The sequence below is a fragment of the Manduca sexta genome, chromosome 4 (assembly GCF_014839805.1).
Source record: "Manduca sexta isolate Smith_Timp_Sample1 chromosome 4, JHU_Msex_v1.0, whole genome shotgun sequence".
NCBI classification, from domain to species: Eukaryota; Metazoa; Arthropoda; class Insecta; order Lepidoptera; family Sphingidae; genus Manduca; species Manduca sexta.
The window spans coordinates 10,369,001-10,391,291 of NC_051118.1; the positions used below are offsets into that span (position 1 = coordinate 10,369,001).

A 22,291-nucleotide genomic window follows, 5' to 3' on the forward strand; every position below is an offset into this window, starting at 1 on the left:
CAAGGACAGACCATGTCATGGATTAACACACACATACATCATCATCATCAGCCGTAGGATGTCTACTGTTGAATATGGGCCTCCCGAAAAGATTTCCAGATCCACCTATTGGAAGCAGCTCGAATCTAACGACCTATGACTTTTATTAGGTCATTTGTCTACCTCGTGGGTGGATGTCCGACGCATACGCATCCTGTACCCCCGAATGGGTAGGTAGAGAAGCAACAGGTGAACTCACTTTTCATCGTGTGTATTCCGTCCCATGACGTGAAAGGCGGCAAGCCTATTCATATATCGAGCACAAATTCCAGACTCCGGGAACATATTAAATAGAACTTATTATCACTTCACCCGATCCGGATACCGAATCAGAAACCTCAGCACTGCAGTCGTACCTTCAACTTCGTCACCGAGGCAATCTTTAACATGAGCTATAATATACAAAAAAAAGCAAATGTGACTTTATAAAGTATACTTTTCAAATAAAACTAGGTATTTTCGCAGTTTTTATATTGAATTTTATTCGCGACCTTTTTCCGCCCCGTAGCTATGAAGTCTGCAAAGCATTTCAAACGTCCTCAGTAAAATTTAATATACCGCGAAAAAACTGTTAAACAGTTTTAACATTATACATTCGCGTAAGTATAAGCACTTATATTCTGAGTAAAATCTTGCATACGAGCAAAACTACGAGCAAAAGTAACTTTATGGAAAACGTTAGTGAATTTAAATTGAACACAAAGCGAATAACAAAACCACAAAAGTCAAAATGGCCGCCGTCCCGCTTTCAACACGCGCTCTTTATTATTCTAAAGGCATTGCTTTTCAATTCCTTTTATTTTCTACTACATTACAGATAATAACTGTTAAGTGTATATACTTAGGAAGTTTCGCTTGGTCTTAAAACGTGTTGTGTAAGTGATATATTTGATATAATTTTCTTTATGAAAAAACCTTTTTAAAGCAATTTTAGTTTTATATCAGGGACTAATGTGTCTCTGCTATTACGAACGTTCCAATGTAAAGACAGCTTTGATAGCCGTATAGGTATGAAGTCTTAAAATCAATATACGCAGGCTGATACAGGAACGCGACATTCATGGGCCATCGCGGCGAGTTTTACACTTTGAATATATCTTACCACTAGCAAACGCCAGCAGTAGACTCGAAAAACAATCTGGAGGTATATTCTTTCGAATAAAGAACTTTCCAAATCAATCCATAAATTAGCGAGTTTTGAAGTAACCAACATAAAAAAAAAATCACGTCCAATTGATAACCTCCTATTTTGAAGTAGGTTAATACAACACGATTATTTAAAAATCTTGAGATTCCATTTCCAGGCAAAACTTTTCCAAACCCCAGCCTCCAAATCATCGTATCAAAACCCAGGACTCAAATTGAAGGGGTCCATTTAAGCTATCAATCCTAACAAAAGATGTCCGTACTTTATCTCCGATAAGGCGCGGCTCAAGTGTCATAACGATAAGGCACCATTAACGTCGAAAAGGCTATTAACTGAATGGCACTTGTACACAAAGCCTTTTCGGCCTTAAACGGGCTATATTTATTATTTTTATGGGCATATCGCCTATTTGAGACAACCTTATGTTTATGTTATGTAGGTAATGATTTATAAGTCATAATTTCTTTATTGGTCTAGATCAGTGTTGCTCAACCTTTTTTAGGCCATGCTCCGTAACATTTCTAAAATTTATATGCACCCCAAAATTTTTAACCTTTAAAAATTGTTTTGTTCCCTTAAGAATAAGTGATAAGTTTTAGGAAGAAATCACTATGAAATTATTATCAAAACATCGAAGTAAAATTTCAAAACATATAATGGAAAACTGAAAATTCTGTTTAAATTGCCCCCCTGCGGGGCGTGGTCCCCACGTTGGGAAACACTGGTCCTGATGTGTGAACCGAGGGAAACCACTGACTACCCAACCCACACGGCAGTGGCGAAGGGTGAAATTTTTCAAAAGGTAATCCGAGGCAGAAGAAAATCGCCTTAGTTAACATATTGCGGTCAATTTAACAGAAAACAAAAACTAACGCAAAAGTAAATAAACCTAAAAGGGAAGCCGGTAGGAATCGGCTTGTATGGACGCTTCGCCCCTACCACACAGTGTATCTCTTGTTAGGTTACTTATATACGCCTGGATAGAGATAACTACATAAGGTTTCAGTGGCGGAAGGTGATATATTTCTAAAGGGACCCCGACACAACATATAGGTTGATATACATAAATGCGGTCCAGAAATCGTTCTAATGATAATTAGATTCTACTTAAAGAGAAGCCGGCAAGAATTTGGTAATATGGACCTTTTGCCACTGCAAGGAGTAAAGCCCGCCTTAGAGCCACGTATGTTGAGGTTTGGGATCATCTTTATATGTCTGCTTTCAAACAGGTAGCGCAAAAACAGTATTTCAGGGAAACCTTATTACCGAGATAATCAAAGTTTTGTAGAGATAGTTTTATAGTTTTGTATGTAAAATAAATAGAAAGACTTTTTTTAGCATGTTCTAAACAAGATACCGTTATTTAGATAAGTTCATTGGATGGGTATTTCTTTAAGCTATTTGACGACATAAAAATCAAGATTTCGATTTTTTGAGATACCGCTTTTGAGCTTAGCACGGCAGAATTATGTCTGGCTAGGGGTTCTCGTTGGCCGACGCTATCTGAACCCTCCATTTCAGTTGAAGTAGGGTTACTTTTTTGTGGCCATATAATAAAAAATCTATTGAATTTCCATATCGCAAACACTTTTCGAACATGATAATATTCGATTTGAGGCTATCGCACCTTAATCTTGTAGAAGACGAACGAAACGAAACGAAACGAAACCCGCCATTGTGGCCCACGTAAGTGTCGCGTTCCGGGATCAGTCTGTATATACTCTGTTCCAACAGGCCGGCATAATTGTGTCAAGGGGTAATCATCTCTGGTCAGTCGATACTATTCGACCCCATTCCACTTACCATCAGATGTAGTAGTCACGTTGTCGCGCACGTACAAAAATGAAATTATTTTCGCCAATTTCTGTCGACAGTATAGCGATTTTGGGGTCGCGTCCCTTAGCGAAGTAATTGATCATTTTATATCAGCCCCACGTTATTACGGGAACGTGACTGCGCGATTCTAAACGCGTAGTTTAGGATTCAGTGCGACAATAAACATTTATGGGACGGTATATTTTAAACCATGTTTTAACATTTATAAAATGGTAGGCGTAAAGCGGCGATAGCCTAGTTGGATGTGGAACGGGCTGCCAAGACGAATGTCCGCAGGTTCCAATCCCCCCAAGGGCACACACCTCTGACTTTTCTAAAATAATGTGTGTATTCTTTGTGAATTTATCGTTCGCTTTCGTTCGTTTTTTTCGTTTCGTTCGTTCGTTCGTGAAGGAAAATATCGTGAGGTAACCTGCACATTTGAGAAGTTCTCTATAGGAATTTCAATGGTGTGTGAAGTCTACCAATCCGCACTAGTCCAGCGTGGTGGACTAAGGCCTAATCCCTCTCAGTAGTAGAGGAGGCCCGTGCTCAGAGTGGGCAAGTATATAATACAGGGCTGATATTATTTTTTATTATTATAGGCATAGTACTGAGGTCTTGAGTCCCATCCCCGGGTCGGCTAAAGTAATATTGGATATCACTGTAATTTAGAAAACCAGCAAGTGGTACTTGCTATTCCCTTTCGTATTGTGAGGGAGATTTCAGGAGTTGCAAACATCCCCTTCTACCATATCCCTATTGTTTCTTCTCTGCTTTCACTGCCACGGTGGTGTAGTTGTAATTGTATACGGTGCAAGTACGACTACCGCGCTGAGGTCCTGAGTTCGAATCCCGGGTCGGGCCAAAATAATTGTGTGGGTTTTTTCATTTTAAAAATTACTCAGTCGCAGTTCAGAGTCAGGAAGTTGGCAATGTGATACCCCCGTACCTCGGAAAGCACGTAAAGCCGTTGGTCCTGCGCCTGTTCTCTCCGGTCATGTCGGATTGCCGGCTCACCGAACTATGATAGTGAAGGAACAGAGAGTGCACCTGTGTATTGCGCACACACTTGTGCACTATAATATCTCCTGAAATCCATTCATTCATTCATTCTTTAAAGCTGGCAGAACATTTCTCTACATAGTGGATTGTAACATAGGTACTCGAATTAAATCTAAATCTTGCGTTTGTCCATCTAACTTCGCTTAAACTAACTCTAGCCTCGTCTGACATTAATAAATGTTGTTCAAATGCTCGGTTTCTTACTAATTCAAGTCTCCTAAAGCCTTGTGCTGGGCAGTATAATAAAAAGGAGATGATTACGGATTAGATGTTTTTTTAACAACAACATTTAGATTTCTTATTAGATTAGATTAGATTGTTTACGCGAATGTTAGATATTGAAATAAAACTATTTTACGGATTTTATTAACAAGCCTGGGATCCAGTTCTACATTTAATTAAATCCGAACCCAAAAGGCTAGCTGGCAGACTTCAAGACACTGTTAGCTTATTCTGTGTATATCGGACCACAAACAGCTAAAATTAAAAGAAACATATGTTGTTAAATGTAGGTACATATTGTATCCTTGACTATTCGGGTGACCAACACCTTAGTCCCCTCCGTGACCACGAAGGCTGCAGTCTTCGAAACATCGGGTAAAAGTTATAATATAAAAACCGCGATGAAATCCGTAAAATAGTTTTATTTCTATGTCTACCATTCGCGTAAACATAAGAAATCATTATTTATTTAGTAACGCCAAAGTTATATTATATTTCTATTTTGCAATTTAATATATGAGCTATCAGGGCAGCTCATTTATTAAATATATACTAATGTAACTTTTCCGTATTGTACTGTAACTATGTTATACCTTGTACCTAATTTTGAAAACAGCAATATTGTACTTTCTTGTCTGTTCTTCTCTGCTGGAACCTGCTTTCCGAACTGGTGTTCTAGTAATTTGACTGAATCTAAAATAAATTTTAACATTTAACAAATTCAAATAAATTATTTAATTTAATATAAAATATTAGATGTTTGTTTTTACGCGGGCAAGGCGCGAGAAATCCTACTTATATTATAAATTAGTAAGTTAGTGAGGATGGATGTATGTAATATGTTTGTTGCTACGTATTTGGATGAAATTTTACAGTAATATTGGTTATATATCAGAATAACACATAGGCTACAATTTATAATGATTTTATGTAATTTGGTCATAATATAATGATACATGTCAAGTAAATAGGAAAAAAATATCCTGGAAAATTCTTTCACGCGGGCGAAGCCGCGAGCAAAAGCTACTATTCTATATAATATTTGCATATTTGACCTTTATTTACAACATTTATAACTAACTAGCTGACCCGACAGACGTTGCCCTGTCTTAACTATGTATGCACGCGCGCATTCTGTCGATCGCTGACAGTTATTTCAAACCGCTGACAGTTATGTAAAATTAATAGTGTCGTTAAGTTTTCTTAAATTTTCTAATTTTCCGCGCAATTTTTTGGATTTTTTTTTTCATAAGAACCTTTTCCTGACAATAACAAATACAACAAAAAAAAATTAGTGATATCGGTCCAGCCGTTCACGCGTGATGGCGTGACCAAGGGAAATAGGCATTCATTTTTATATATATAGATAGAAGATATATAAAGCATCCCGCATTAAATGCTACAAAGTTCTACGCAACGTACTACAAGCCCACACATGAAACTATGTGCCAGTGAAGTTCGATCGACGGGGACTTTGAGAGCATATTGTACGGAACACGGCCGCTTAAGCAATATATTTTATCGTAAGAGCTCTTGAGAACTTTTTGTATGATATTAATATGTAAATAGATTCTTGTAAGCTGTAATTTTTTATCTTAAGGAAATAGGATGATATTGCTGTAAGTTTTTTGCCTAAAGTACTTTAATGAGACATGGTTATTAAATAGATAAGATTTATGAGAAATGCAATTGAATTTTGAGTCGAGTTACGTAGGTTCAAAATAGAATACCCTTTCATCATGAAAAGAGCTTAGCATTATTTTTGGTTATGATTTGAAAACCCGATTTAAAAATATATAATTTTGGGCACAATAAAATAATAATTAACCGTTTTCTGCCATATCTAAGATGGCGTTGCTTTGACTTCGTAAATAATCACAAAATGTTTTACGGGAGATACATTTTTTTTTATTTGACTTTTATGAAGGTGTTTTCACAGAACACAACACAACATTATTAATTTTGTATTATATATTTTATAAGAAAAAAGCCATCGGCAAAATTTATTACACAAGAATCAAAACTTTATGACATTATTATTTTAAAATAAAATTCACTAACAACGCCCTCTCTATTTAAATACCATTAAACAAACCAAGACTCCATTACAAATCACTTAAAGTGAAACCGAAGGACTAGTTTTTGCAAGAAATCCAGCTTAGTGGATTAGCGGTCTTAAACCCTGGTCCGAAGTAATAAGTTCCGAGGTTCGAGACTTAACCCTGCTCGGAAGTTATTAGTCCGCGTTGATTTGGATTAAAACTTTCAACCTATAATGAAGAAAGGAAATACCTTTTTTGATTTTTACTAGCCTTTTTTGAAGTATTACTCATGGATTGACGGGCTGTCGAGTATTGCTTAGCACAAATGGACTTTATTTCATGCTTATTACAGTCGCTTAAGGGTCTCTATTGGTAGGTACTAACGTAATGTCTATTTCTGTCACCAAGCAGCCTTTTTATATGCATTGTGGTGTTTCCGTTTTGAAGGACATTGTACTTAGGCTAGCGTAGTGGACCTAAACAGATTAATGAAAAACCTTAAAATAATCTAATTGTTTGTCGTAGAAAAGAAAAATATGTTTTTAAAAACCTTCCACGAATAAAAGTCTCACTGCATAAATCTGGAATAAAAATGGAATCACAGGTTCACAAACTACTTTTAAAATTAACATTGAACCTAATTATATATTTTCCATTTTACGATGACTTTAAATACATAACATTCCACACAAATCGCAGGCAGAACCCAATAAAACAAAATCTTATTTCCATATGTATCCTTTTTGTCTCAAGCACGCGTGATATAAAATCATTGACCATTCACAATGTATGAAAATGAAGTCGAATTACAAAATGGCGGTATCTTTATCGTGTGGCGCGAAGTTCGCGTAATGGCGGCCATTTTGGCGGGAAAATTAGTACCTTACCCCGCGTGCGCTGTTAAAACTCCGTATAACACGGATATAGTGTTTGTTCCTTCATATGTTATTATAATTAACGTGTTTTTAGGAAGCTTAGGGTCTTTTTTTAAGGTATTGACTTGACTCACGGCTCCGTTTAAAATAAATGCCTTCCCCGAATAAATAGTAGGTTATATATTAATCCAGGACATGAGCTATCTATGGCAATTTTTATCTCAGTCCGTCCAGCTTTTTTGCGTCTACTTCTAACAAACATCCAAAGAATTTCGCAAACTTCCGCATATATAATATTTGTAGAATTAGTAGTAAGATATAAGTACTAAGGACCGTATGAATAAATGCAATACAGTTCCGTTGTCAAGTGCAATATTATTATTGCGTCTCAATATTATGCAAATATTGAGACGCTGTCGAACGAAGGTCGGCATCTTAAGATGGTATTTAATAAATCCATATTAACATCAATTCGAATAACATTTCAAGTTACAATATGTGACAGGTTTTGACAGCTGTGTTTTGTTCATGTAACAGAACCAACTCAGCTGAGAATACGCTCCTAAATTAAATCTTAAGCTTGGTTAAATAAATAGTTCGATACATTGAATGTCGACTTGAGAGTTTCCTCAAAGGTGAGATTGATTTATAAATACGGCCTATATATATGAGTCTTATCTTTTTTTGAGTTAATACTTACATCCTTCATCATCATCAGCTGCAGAATGTCCACTGCTAAACTGGGCTTCCTCCAAAGATTTTCAGATGGAGCTATTGGAAGCGACCCGTATACAGCGACCTCCGGCGCAATACATCCTTGCTAATGGCTAATACATCATCCTTGCCAAAGACAACCGCCAGCGTTCATAAGTGGGCCTTGTGACCATTTTGAGAAAGACTTAGCTGAGACTTGTTCCTATGTGCCCAACTCTAATCAGCGATTCATTAGTTCACGTTAAGACACATCTTTATGAAGTTTCATATTTATATTACTAGTACTTGGATACGGCTCCGTCTGCATGAAACAGTTTGTCCGGGATAAACATTTTCCCAGGACAAAATAGCCTACAGCACTTAGAAATAATGTGGCTTCCTATTATTGGCAAAATTTCAAAATATTCAGTAGTTCCTGAGATTATTAGTATTAGTATATAATAGAATAAGAAATTAATGTGCCACAAAGCTTTTCCCGCATAAATCCCGGCCCACGAGATTTTTTTACAACCACACGACTTCTTCAATTGTAATCGTTTCAGTCAATTTACATACAACCGTAATATACTGTTACCGTAAACCTTCCTTAAGAATTGCACTATCTGTTAGTAAAAACCGTACATAAATGCGTTCAGTAGATTTTGAGAAAATCGTTCACATACAGACTTTGGGGATTTTGTTTTAAATATGTATAGATTAAGATATCACGTTTAAAAGGATGTCATTTTGGCATGTGTTTTTAAACGAGTGGCTGACGGGTTCCAAATCCTCAGCTTATCGCTTCATTCTGTTCGCTCTTGTCCAAACGAACCTGGGTTTACCATGACAAAGGATTATATTGAGATTGGTTACGATTTTAAAATGTTAATCTAAAATGATTGTAAACACATGGTTTTTGTTTGTAAGGGCACAGCAAAATTATTCAAATGCACCTAATGGTAAGTGGGGTCCAATAGAAAATCGACTAACGAGAGATGATTACCCGTCTACAGTCGACATAATTATGCCGGCCTGTTGGAACTGGATATAGTATATACATAAGCTGATCTTAGAATGCGACGACACTTACATGGGCCACTATGGCGGGTTTTAACAGCTTGTGTACGGTAGTCGATAATCGGGAGAATATAAAATATATCCTCCAGCAGGCCTTCAGATGTGATATTAAAGCGACCCAATTTTTTTGTAGTTCAAAGTTTCTAGTCCTTTAGCCATATGAGCCCTACAATATTCTCGAAGAAAAAAAATACCAAAGACACTTTATCAAAGGATAAAAGAATTTCAACAGAACCGAACAATAAAATAATTCAAAAATAATACTCCACTTACCATTACTCCGATAAAAACGGTTCGAATTTCGATTCGCCATACATTACCGTCCAACTACGGATATATATGTGACGTTTGTTAATTCATCACGCAATGTAACAATGCACTACGGTTGTGTACGAAAGGCTTTTTGTTATTAATGGTACGAGCTGCCATAATGGCACTTTATTGAAGATCTTTTTTCCTCGTTTTTTTTTCAGCGTTTTATATAAAGGGTGATTTATTGCGATATGTATGGCTTCTATACAATGTGTTACTGGCTGGTTTATTTTGTTTTGTGTCACCAGAGTTTGTTCATATTGCTAAACTCTTTATTGTTTATGTGATCCTGGTATATTAATTTAACATTAACGTTGGTAAAAATATCAATATGTAAACGTCATCAGGCATTTCAAATAAACGATCCTAATATCAATTTTCAATCCTACTTCGAGGATAGACCAATCAAATAACGTATCTGCAATGCAATTGCGATTTTTTATAGAACAATATCGCAGAAAGGCATTGTCACGATTATATTATAGATAGATATAATGGATAAATTGATACGTCAAACCATGGGTGTAATCTCAAATTTGGATCTAGGTGTATGGGCAAAGCGGATATTTCATAAAGGCAGTCGCAATATTTCAATTCAAGTACGTACAAAAGTATGTACTTGTGTTGAATCCAGGAAAGACGGGGGGGGGGGGGGAGTACCCTGGTGGCTCCCACGCTTCATACATTTCTTAATCTATAATCGATTTCACTGTTACTGGTGACATCGCCCGCATGGAATTCTGGTCGAAATGAGGTTCGACCTGACTTCCATCATTTCGGTTCAAGTTCAAGGAGTAATACACAGATAGTTACTTTTAAATTTAAAGATGAATAAAGCTATAGTAGCTCTTATTTCAGCTGTTTATTCTTCTTATTTCTAGGTGGTTGTAGAACAAACTGCCGAGACGAATGTCCGCAGGTTCAAAGGCCAAGGGCATACTACTCTGACTTTTCTAAAAATTAGGTGTATATTCTTTGTGAATTATTGCTTGTTTTAACGGCGTAGGAAAAGATCGTGAGGAAACCGGCATACCTGAGAAGTTCTCTACAGGAATTTCGAAGGTGTGTGAAGTCTTCCAATCCGCGCTAGGCCAGCGTGGTGGACTAAGGCCTAATCCCTCTCAGTAATAGAGTAGGCCCGTGCCCAGCAGTGCGACAGTGTATAATACAGGGCTTATATTATATGTATGTTATTTATAACTCTTATTTACCAAGTAAGTTGCTATCGCCAAACTCATGACCCCCTTGTTTTCAGAAGTTGGTAGTGGGAGGTCCAAATCAGCGCAACTGGCGCGGCATCCTTATCGCGTTGCTGGTCATCGTTGCTGTGCTGGCCTTGATAGTGACCTCTGTGGTGCTGCTGACCCCGCCCGATGAGGGGCCCAGGGTCAAAGGTCGAAGGTTAAGGATACAGGATCTGTTGAACGACGAGCTGCAACCAATTAGATGGAATGGAACTTGGATTTCTGGTAAGTGACATACATTTTAAAATTATGCAATTATTTTTATTGACACTGCAAAATGACCTTTCTGCTCCCGACAGTAAGTGGAGTATTGTCCAGACGAGAGATAGTTACCCCTTGCCAGTCGACACTATTATGTCGGCCTGTTGGAACCGCATATACACAAGCTGATCCCGATGCGACACACTTACGTGGGCCAGTATGGCGGGTTTTACACCTTATGTACATTGTACAGAGCTCGTTGTACACGTGGATGAAATATGGTTTGTACAGCCATAAACGAAATATCTATATAAGTAAAATCAAATCATTTATTGTAAAAATCGGTTGCCACATGCATTAAAGAACATTTGAAAACGGCTTGACTGGCTTGACTGATTCCTTTTTTGTTATGTTCCTAATTATCAGGACAAGGTTTGTTTGACAGAATATTTTTGAAAAATCAATAGGAAAAGTTGGCTATCATCGATATATATGTAGAATACTTTGGCAATCAAATTTACTCTTTAAATGCCGTCTTGTCTACTCTAGCAGTTTAAACAATATATTCCTTCTAATAAACACTTCTAAAATCTAAAACTAAAAACAATAACAAAAGCACTATATCCCGCGGAAATGTCATTTTAGTCTGAGACCTAGGGCTTAGAAGCGGCACTAGATGTCTTGAAATGCTAAAGTGGACTTTACGCTGCCACGGAGACAGACTTTGTTGTAGTTTTTACTCGTACTTAAGTGGAAAGTGTATATTTTTCTTTTATTTTTATACTAAGTTGTACACATACGCCTTCATACCTTAGGGGTAGGCAGGGACGCAACTAGTAAAACCACTTTTCACAAAAGACTTTCCCGCCCTCACCACAACAACTCCTGTAAGCCAGGATCAGCAGCGGCATGTATTTTGACACCGAGCAGTGAAGCTCGGTGAGTCTCAGGGACCACTAATTTGTCTTTATCCCGCAATGAAATTAATCAAATAGAAAGACAGGTAGGAGTTGGAAATATTTTTCACCATGGGATAAAATATAAATAATGCGTAATGGCGATAGACGCGCACTATATCATATCAAACACATCGAAATTTGTGCAGTAGTTACATCATTGCCTAACCTTAAGGGGATAAAGGCGCGAGCTTACGTAAGTATAAGCTGACCAGGAAAATAAAACACCTGCTTCTGGCCGCTGCTTTTGCTTATTATATTTAAATAATCGTTGTCAGGGTTAGAAATTAGTTCCATATTTTACTACATGGCGAGGTTTATGTTATGGGTAAATTGCCAGCTTATTATTACAAGGTCCTATGTAAATTTTTAGCTATGTTGGAAAAATGAAATTGAAAATGTTCACGTTGGTAAAAAATAGTAAGACAATATGTATGGTTTTCATTTTATTTACCAGCAAAATATCTCTTCATACGTATAAAAACTTACAGGTACAACTCATTATTGATGTCTCATCCTCTCCCAGTAACTGTTTTGAGCCGAGATTTGCAACCTGTTAGTGGGTTCCCCTCAGGTCGCTTAATTTTCAAGGGTTGCGAGCGCCTAAAGTGCGCACCCAAAAGTCCGGTGTGTTGTATTAGCCGACCCTTGTCAGGCTAACAAATATAAGTTAGGTTAAAAAAAAATAAAAATGGGTTTCCAATTTGGTTAGTTATTAAAAATTTTTTGAATATTCACATACAAAGAAGAAACTACTATTAAAATATACAAAAAAAGGCTAACAAACGTAGTGTGATAAGAAAAAAGTTCTGAGGTAACTGCATAAAAAAGACAGTCGAATTGCGAAACTTCTTTTTTCGAAGTCGGTTAAAAAACTAGATACATCGCCGTAACTACATCGTATTTATGCCAAAATATATTTAAAAACATTAAATAAAACATATTAAAATTTTCATGTAGTTTTGTCCAATATATTATTCTATGCTGATCGAAATGATCAATTTGCATGTTTATTGACGTTTTATAGTTGAATCAGCTCTGTTCGGCTTTTGTTGGTGCATGAAATAATATTCATAAAATATTCATGTCATGCCTGTGGTGTCGGATTTGGAGTTTAAATCGGGGTCATTTTGTGTCATTTGTACGAGATAATAAAACAAATCTTTTGGAACTAACAGTTTATAACAATGAATGTATATATTCAAAATTTTAAACGCTAAGCTATATTTTTTTTTGTAAAGAATATCAAACCAATATACAAATTAAATATTTCGAAATGTATTTATAAATGATATTGTATTTTTTCATACTTCAATTTATAAGCCTGATAAAGCCTGCACCCCTGATTTAGATACTTACCGAGTACAGACGAATAGTCACGAATACATACAAATGTGTAAACAATTTATTTGAGTGTATTCGTTATTTAAAATTTAAAGTCATATTTAGTCGCCAAATTTTTTGGCAATGTCTGAACGAGGCGTTACAATAAATTTGAATTATCCACCTTTGAAAGTAATTTGCTTTTCAAATCTTTCTTCATAAATTTTTATGTTATGGAGTTCCGAGCGTGCCAAATAATATAATAATCCATTTTATCCTTATAATGCTAGGGGGTCGACCCCTCAACATTACCTCACTCCCTCCCTGGACAATTTCCATCTATTCACGCGCGTGATGATTTATGAACACAATATAACAATTTATTACATATTTTAATTTTAAACTGTTCCTGAGGTGCTTCCATGGCTCCGGCGTTAGGAATTTGTGTCCTCAAAGTTTATCCAGTTTGTTATTATAAGATATAATAATAGAATTGTTAAGTGAAAGTTTCGGCGTAGATATGCTTAGGCACCGCGTAAACGTTACCCGTTAAATCACTATTAATGATAACATAATGATAACTCGATGCGTCATTTCCTGAGATACAATCGTTATCTGCATTTGCGCGGTGCTTTTAAATATTCTATAGTTAAAGTGACACGTTAAAATATGAATGAAATCCTCCTAGCTGTATTTCGGCCATGGCTGCCAATCTCAATGGAGATTATCCAGGTACGCAGGACATATAGCGCACAAGTGTGTGCGCAACAAACAAGTGCACTCTCTGTTCCTTCACTCTCTTACTCTGGTGAGACGACAATCCGACATGACCAAAGAAAAATCAGACGATAGAACAACGAAATTATGTGGTTTGCAAGGCATGGGGCAATATACTCTCATTTTTTAAACTAAACTTTCAAATAAAACTATTTTTAGGATTTTATCGCGGTTGTTTATATTCGAATACTGCAGCCTTTACGGTCATGGGTAGATGAGGAGGGGAGCGGGGAGGGGGTACTAAACGTACTTCAAGATACACCACTGCCTTCCCCTCCAGGAATAGTGATTCTGCTTCCAGTAACCCAATTATACGATAGCCTTTAAGCCTTTGATGAAATAATTCAATGGATTTCTCATGCCTCCCACGCTGTTAGCCTTTATGGGCCTAAATGTCTGCATTAACTTACTAACGTAAATACCACGCCTGCCAAGAGGTAGGAAGAGATGTATAAACAACATTAACCCGCGTATTTATAGACGTTTTTTATCTAAGGACGGAGTATTGCTGTGATAACAAGTCTGTTTTTAGTGCTGACGGCATGGCAGCCTTCACAGTACGTAGACATAGAGCCGTTGTGATTGGCTGATATTGTTGTATCTCAATATTAGCCAATCACAACGGCCCTAGTGTCCAACGGCACTGAGAAACAGACTTGTTATCACAGCATTACTCCGTCCTTAGATAAAAAACGTCTATGAATAAGGGGGTAAATGTTTTACATTTTTCGATGTGATATAATAAGCAAATGTATCGTCATATTGAATTGTGATAACATGGTTTTTCACACTAATCGTTGATGTCTTATCCTCTTACAGTGATCGTCCTGAGCCGAGGTTCGTAACCTGTTAGTGGGTTCCCCTCAGGTCGCTTAATTTTTAAGGGTTGCGAGCGCCTAAAACGCTCACCTAAAGTCTAGTGTGTTTGTATAAGCCGACCCTTGTAACAAACATAATCATGTTAAAAAAAATGGTTTTCAAATAAAATATTTTTTCAAAGTCAACATCTATAAAATCTATTTCTCATTCCTTAGGAATCAAACCAAAGACATCAGTTTTATTCTATAATATACCATTTCTACGAGTCAGTTACTGCAAAATTGTTTTTTTTTTCTGTGAGTCTTTGATCCCCACTCTCGTTCCCTTTATCCAGGACAAGGGTACTTACTTATCCTATTATAGTAAAAAAAAAAAAATTACTTTATTGAATAATAGCCTGGATGATTCCCGTTAAATGGCAATAACCTTGCTCTCTATTACATGGGCCTTAACGTAGCTGGCGGCATGTGGGGTCTCTGCTTACCCCTGAATAGGGAAATAGGCGTGTTGGTATGATGAGTGATGAGACGGGCAAGACACCCGCTTCTCGTAAACTTGAAACGTTAAAATCGTTCTGACATTTCGATATGTACACTACTAAAATATCGAGTACACTGACGTATTTGAGTACGCATAAAATATTGCAAACAACGGTGTACAGTCAGCAGCAAAAATGGCTCGGTACATTTTGCTGGTGGTAGGATATATTTTAGCGACCTACCGAATAGCGAACACCGTACACAAGGTGTTAATACCCGCCATAGTGGCTTACGTAAGTTTGTTGCTTTGGGATTAGCCTGTGTATATCCGATTCCAACAGGCCGGCATAATTGTATCAACTGTCGAGGAGTAATCATCTCTCATCAGTCGATATTTTATTGGACCCCACTCCACTTACCATCAGGTGCAGTCGGGTCACGAAGCCGTGCCCTATAAAAAAATTAGATCTTTAAATCGTCCATATATTTGTGTACACATCAAATATGTCTTCACTGAAATTAACTAAAAAAGGCATTTTATTTCACACTAAAATAGAAAACTGTTTCCAAGAAGCTTAACGTTGGTGATTTCATACGTTCGACTTTCTTTTTGCTGACTGTACTCTCAACCTTTTACGATGTATTGTAAACATAACTCTTTAGTTTATTTTCGGCCGCTGTCCACCCACGTATGATATCGACATTTTCGATGATAGCTTAGGACTTTAGTCCCAAAAAGGTAGATAGAGTGACGAATCGTTTGTACTAATTAAAGCTGAACCTTATTCCCATGGCTGTAAAGACTTAATTTGATATAAGCTGCCTTAACGCATAAAGCAGACGCTGTTGTCGCCGAGAAACCATGAAATTTATCGATTACATTGCGAGTCTACGCGACGCCTTATACAACGTATATTGGTACGCCTTACGTTTAAACTTATATTAGTATGTCACAAATAACAATGGTTAGATTGTTATTTGTGAAAATATAATTATCGAAACATATTGGTTAATATTTTTTTTTTTTGATATATTTTACTTTACTACGTTTTCTGTTCACACAACACGTCATATAATTGGTAAATGCTGTGTGTATCTGTTATTGACATATATATCAGCCACAATACCTTATCGCTTGTTTGTTTATAATTGTATGTATCAATATGTATGCTGTTGGTATACCTTTAAATAAATAAATACATAATAGTTAGTAATATTAAACCTCGTATTCATTACGTGCGGCGAACAACTGAATATCAGCTTGCGCGAAAGGCGCCTAATGGCTGGATGCCTTTAGCGTGGACATAGAACACACCGTTGGGCAAGTCAGATTTAGTCAGTTTTTAAGTACAAAGGGGCTATTGTGACGTTCCCGCGCTTTTGAGACGGTTTTAATTTGGCTCGCGGCAGAGTAACTTATCCCAACTGCTTCTCAAGAATTGAGTCGAGGATCGCTTGCGAACAGTATCCGCGATGTTTGTAATTTGTACCTTAAATGTCTTGCGGGGGAAATGCTCGTGTTTGCCGTAGCTTTATTGTAACTTTTACTATTCATTATAATAAATTAACAAATGCATACAAACTGGCAACGGTCAAAACAAGACACGGTACGCATTATGAGGACATTACTCACTTTGAATCCTCGGCTTGGGTTTTGAGCCTCGCTATTGGACGATAATTCATTTATATGATTTTTTGTGTACATAAAAATGTAAAAATAACTTTTAATGTCAAAAGAAATAAATATTATAATATGCGAACTTTTCGCTTATCCACTGTAAGAGGAATGCATAGTATTATATAAATTAATCATCAATAAACAGCGGAGTGCTTCGCGTCTCGTTATGAAATACCAGATATGTGCATTAGAATATTGCACCGTCTCGATGGTATTGCATGGTTGGTTCGACACTGCTCTTAAGTCCCGGGTTCGAATCCCGTGTCAGACAAAGTGATATCAAGTTCTTCCGCTCAGTAACAACCCGGAGTCAGGAGTTTGTGCACGTTCTTAACAATAGTTAGAAGTAAATCCCATTCGGGTTAATTTTAACCAAGACGTGACGTAAACAGTGTGACGTCACACAAGTAATGAAAACATAGCGTTTGTACGTGATCAGCTTGTATACTAACACTATTCTTAGATTCCGAACAGAATAAGGAATGTATACATATGAACTATACAGGATCATTTTGACATTGCGTTACTAAATGAATCCACATACTCGTCTTCACCTTTACTGACATTGTGCCAAAAATCATTCATTAATAACTAATATTTTCACGAAAAATCCTGGTTTTAGTTGTCTGATTTTTTTATCATTTTGTATTATAATGCGAATATGACGTGTGCGTGAGTGTATTTCTGACTGAAAGTATGATTTAATTAATTTTAAGTTTTTAAATGTTTTTATTTTATTCTTTCTTCTCATGAATCATATTTTATGTAAATATTTTTATGAGTTGCAAGAATGAACTTTAGTCTATTTAAATAAGTCTCTCAACTCAAAACACATACAGCATTATACTTATATTTAAGTCTGAGGATAGGACGAAGTATAGACACTTAGGCATTAACAACGTATATTTATATTTAATAAAAAAACTATTTTAGAATGTGTTCAAATATACAAATAATTAAATTAATACATTAAAACACAAAAACCTTTTTGGTCCTTCGAGCCGGATTAGAATAAAACTACAAAAAGCAAAGCTGTTTATACAATAGATTAAACGAAGCATACTCTCACGTACGCTAGTAATACATTACTATTGTATTCGAGATGTTAGTTGATTAGATGGTGGATACATTAATGTTATAGTTGAAAGGGTAAAGGTTACGCGAATAACACCCCTGCGGTAAACAACTTAGAAACGTATGTTCTTTGGCTTACCGTGGATTTGAATTCTAATTACAAGGTATTAGTGGGATTATGATGTTTATGCGAAGACTATTTTATTTTTTGCGGTTTCGTTTGTATAAAATATTTGAAAACGAAGATATTACTATTTTGGAATAAAAAAAAATTATAGAACTAGTTACACACAAATATATATATTTGTAAATATTGTTGTACCTATTTACTTTGTTTTGTTCGTGTAGTGTACAGTTATTACGAAATAAATGTTTTTCTTCATTCTAGAAAATTATGTCACATTTAATGTAACAACTGCATGAAGAGTGCAACATACTTAACTGTTTTATGTCGATATGAACACACACATAAATAAATCTTAAATACACCCTTTTTACACACACTACAAAAGTTATATACATGTTTGCGTGAGCATTTATACTTTGGCAGAAAGGAAAAATTGTTTAGATATTTATCAATGAAGTATCATAAAAGCTTACAGTGGAAATACACCAAGCTTTAGTGAAAAAAAAAACAAACGTTTAAAAATATAAATAAAAAACAATTACTTACAAATTACATTTTCGGAACTGCTTAATCAAATAGAAAAGAACATAAATTAAGTAACAAAACGAATTAAGAATAAATACAATTATGCAAGAAGCATTTTTTATATGTAGGTGATGTCTAATATTGTCCAAGGAACCAAACAAATCTGATACATTTACTCCAGTTAACAATTGATTGTATTTACCTACGTTTAACTCTCAAGAAAGTTATTTGCATTGTTACTTCATCGCTCACTCGCTATTTATGTCTCGTTCTTTATCCGTGGGGACCTCGGGAATTTTTTGTTCATTCACTCTCGCTCAATCACTCCTCATTCGTTCAACAGTAATCAATTACGAAGGCAACGAATGTTAGCGTAAGGAAGGGAGTGCATTTTACTTTCGCCAATATAGAGGTAGGTTGATAATATTTTAACAGGTTATGTTGTTACACTATGAAACAAAGATCGCATTTTTTATGCTTTTAGTACACATTTTTTATATACCGTCGGTTGAAAAACAAATTGACTTAAGCGACATTTTATTCGAAAAATATTCACTTATTACAAAAAAACAAAAAGATAACTGGTTTAAAAAAGTGCTGATTTTAAATATGTATGAAACTTAGTGTCGTTAAAAATGTCGCTTAGCCTTTCAACTGTCGATATGGTTGGGTAAAGTTTCTGAAAACTAATCCGACACAATATATAAGTATCTATTTTATCAACTTTATCATATCAACAGATATTATTATTTTTTATTCTTTCAACATCTTATAAAGTACCCAAAAAGCAATTGAACGCAACCGACCGTTACATTAGTTCCAAGTTCAAAAGACATGACGTAACAACCACATATGAGTCCAGAAAGTTCTAACCCGTTGTAGAGTGATAGATGGGAAAGTCGGGTTTAACATAACGGACGTAGAAGTACAGTGAGCCACAAAAGTAGCTGAACAAATTAAAATTTCAAATCGTTTTTAAACTTTTGTATAAAAACGATTTGTACAAAAGTTCAAATTATTTTGTATTTATTAAAAAAAAACTTCACAGGGTTTACTTTATTTAAGGTCCAGTGTATGGGCTAATGCCCTACATTTTATGTGGTCAATATTTTGTGTATCGCACAGTGCACAAACGCGGTTTTTTCGACTTACTTGATATGCATAATTATATTATGACCAAATTGCACAAAATCATTATAAATTGTAGCTCATGTGTTATTTTGATTATAGCATATAACCAATCAGACCTGATTATAGCTCTAGTTATATAACCAATATTACTGTAAAATTTCATCCAAATCCGTTCAGTAGTTTTTTCGTGAAAGAGGAACAAACATATTACATACATCCATCCTCACAGACTTTCGCATTTATAATATTAGTTAAGATAAACAATAAATTTAAAGAAATAATCTTAAAGAATAGGCCTCATAACCGTCGAATACAGCGTATTTAACCACCAAAAACCACAAACGCGACGCACAGCGACTTTTAACGAACATTTTAGAAATCCATTGAAAGAACAATCAAATTCCGATTAGAACTCGGCACTGGCAGTTATTCGGTCGAAACGGGTCAGAATTCATATCTAGACTTTTTGTGTTCTTTTTTGTGTCCCGTTGAGTTGAACTTAGAATTTTGTTAATGAAATTGAGTGTAAAGCAAAGTGAGCTGATAGATATCAAAGTATTTATTTTCATGCTGGATGTATCCATCTAGATGTGAGGTAGGTGACCTGCTAGTAAGTCAATGTATTTTTTTTGTACAATGTTTGAATTATAACGCCTTCAAAAACCATAAAATAATTTAACTTTACTAATATACTGGTTACCAATTTTGGAGTGGGTGACTTTAAAAAAAATTCAGTCGAATTGAGAACCTCAATTTTTTGAAGTCGGTTAAAAGTATGTCATGTTGATACCATATTGGAGTGAGATACAGACAGGAAAACGTTGAATGAGGTCATCAGCTCATTGAGCATCGTAAGATATAACGAAATCACACATACATCAGGTCTTTATCCCCGAATGGGTAGGCACAGATGCAACCAGGACATCCACTTAGCGCATAACGCCATACCGGGACACAAATTCCAGACTCCGTATTGATACTGGAAAATTCCGTATCACTTTGCCCGACCAGGGAATTGAACATGGGTCCTCGGAGTGGTGTAGTACTCCGCACACATTAAAACTACGCCACCGACACAGACGATAGGCAAGCAAATCTCACATATACATACACACACGCACTTACACACACACGGACACACATATCAACGGTTAAAAGGCTAATTAACCTAAGCGACATTTTTTACGACACTAAGTTTAATACATATTTAAAACCAGCTCTTTTTTCTATGTTTTTTTAAACTAGTTGATTTTTTTCAAAAAAAATGTCGTTTAAATCAATTAGTCTTTCAACCGTTCATATGTTCAGTCTTTTACGACACTAAGTTTCAAACCTATTTAAAACCAGCTCTTTTTTCTGTTTTTTCAACCTATTTGAAATTTAAAATAAATGTCGCTTAAGTCAATTAGCCTTTCAACCGTTCATAAATTCAGTCCTTTACGACACTAAGTTTCAAAACAATTTAAAATCAGCTCATTTATTTGTTTTTTCTGGCTAGTTGAATTTTAAAAAAAAATTCGCTTAACTCAATTAGCCTTCCAATCGTTCATAAATTCAGTCTTTTACGACACTAAGTTTCATACATATTTGAAACCAGCTCATTTTTCTGTTTTTTCAACCTAGTAGAAATTAAAAAAAAATGTCGCTTAAGTCAACTAGCCTTTCAATCGTTCATAAATTCAGTCTCTTACGACACTAAGTTTCATACATATTTAAAACCAGCTCATTTTTCTGTTTTTTCAACCTAGTAGAAATTAAAAAAAATGTCGCTTAAGTCAATTAGCCTTTCAACCGTTCATAAATTCAGTCCTTTACGACACTAAGTTTCAAAACTATTTAAAATCAGCTCATTTATTTGTTTTTTCTGGCTAGTTGAAATTTAAAAAAAAAATGTCGATTAAGTCAATTAGCCTTTCAACCGTTCATAAATTCAGTCTTTTACGACACTACGTTTCATACATATTTAAAACCAGCTCTTTTTTCTATGTTTTTTAAACTAGTTAATTTAAAAAAAAAATGTCGCTTAAGTCATTTAGCCTTCAAACCGTCGATATATTCATAGTCATGTTTTATTAGAAATATATTTAAAAAAATATAAAAATGTATGATCCGCACAAAAATGCTCTATAAAATATATTTCAAGACTCCAGCTCCATTATAAGCCAATTGGACCTTGAAGGAGAACTACCACTGCGGTATTTTCTACAATGCGCCGAGTTTTCATTATCTTTAATAACGTTCTAGATTTCTGTAATCACTGCGAATGGAACGCTCTTTTAATTCCTAGGTGAAACAATGAGCTATTTTAGCCTTTATGGGCTTATACTTAGGATGGTAAATTGGGTTTGGATTTGATTTTGGTGAATATTTTAATTTCTGCTAACGAAACAATTATTCGAGATTGGAATTTGTACTTCATTTGGCTAAATACTCTCAAATATTACATCAATGAAGCCGTGGGCAAGAAGCTAGTCATACTTTTTGTACTAATATTATAAATGCGATAGTTAGGCAAGAAGACCCAATATTTATTAAAATTAAAAGAAACAAATAAAACATTTATTCGTCACAGCTTAAAACATATGCGGCGTACTAATACTATTAATGATAAATAGATATAAGATAAGATAGAAAAAAACACATATAAAATAAAAACAAAAAATGAATCCG

General features: G+C 35.5%; 1 protein-coding gene across 1 annotated transcript in view; it reads left to right on the forward strand.

The window, feature by feature from the left end:
- Positions 1–22,291, forward strand: part of LOC115450566 (inactive dipeptidyl peptidase 10) — a 179,553-nt gene that overhangs the window by 62,790 nt on the left and 94,472 nt on the right. The window contains exon 3 of the mRNA XM_037442593.1: positions 10,543–10,756. Coding sequence (XP_037298490.1) covers positions 10,543–10,756 — 214 coding nt within the window. The remainder of the gene's footprint in view (positions 1–10,542; positions 10,757–22,291) is intronic.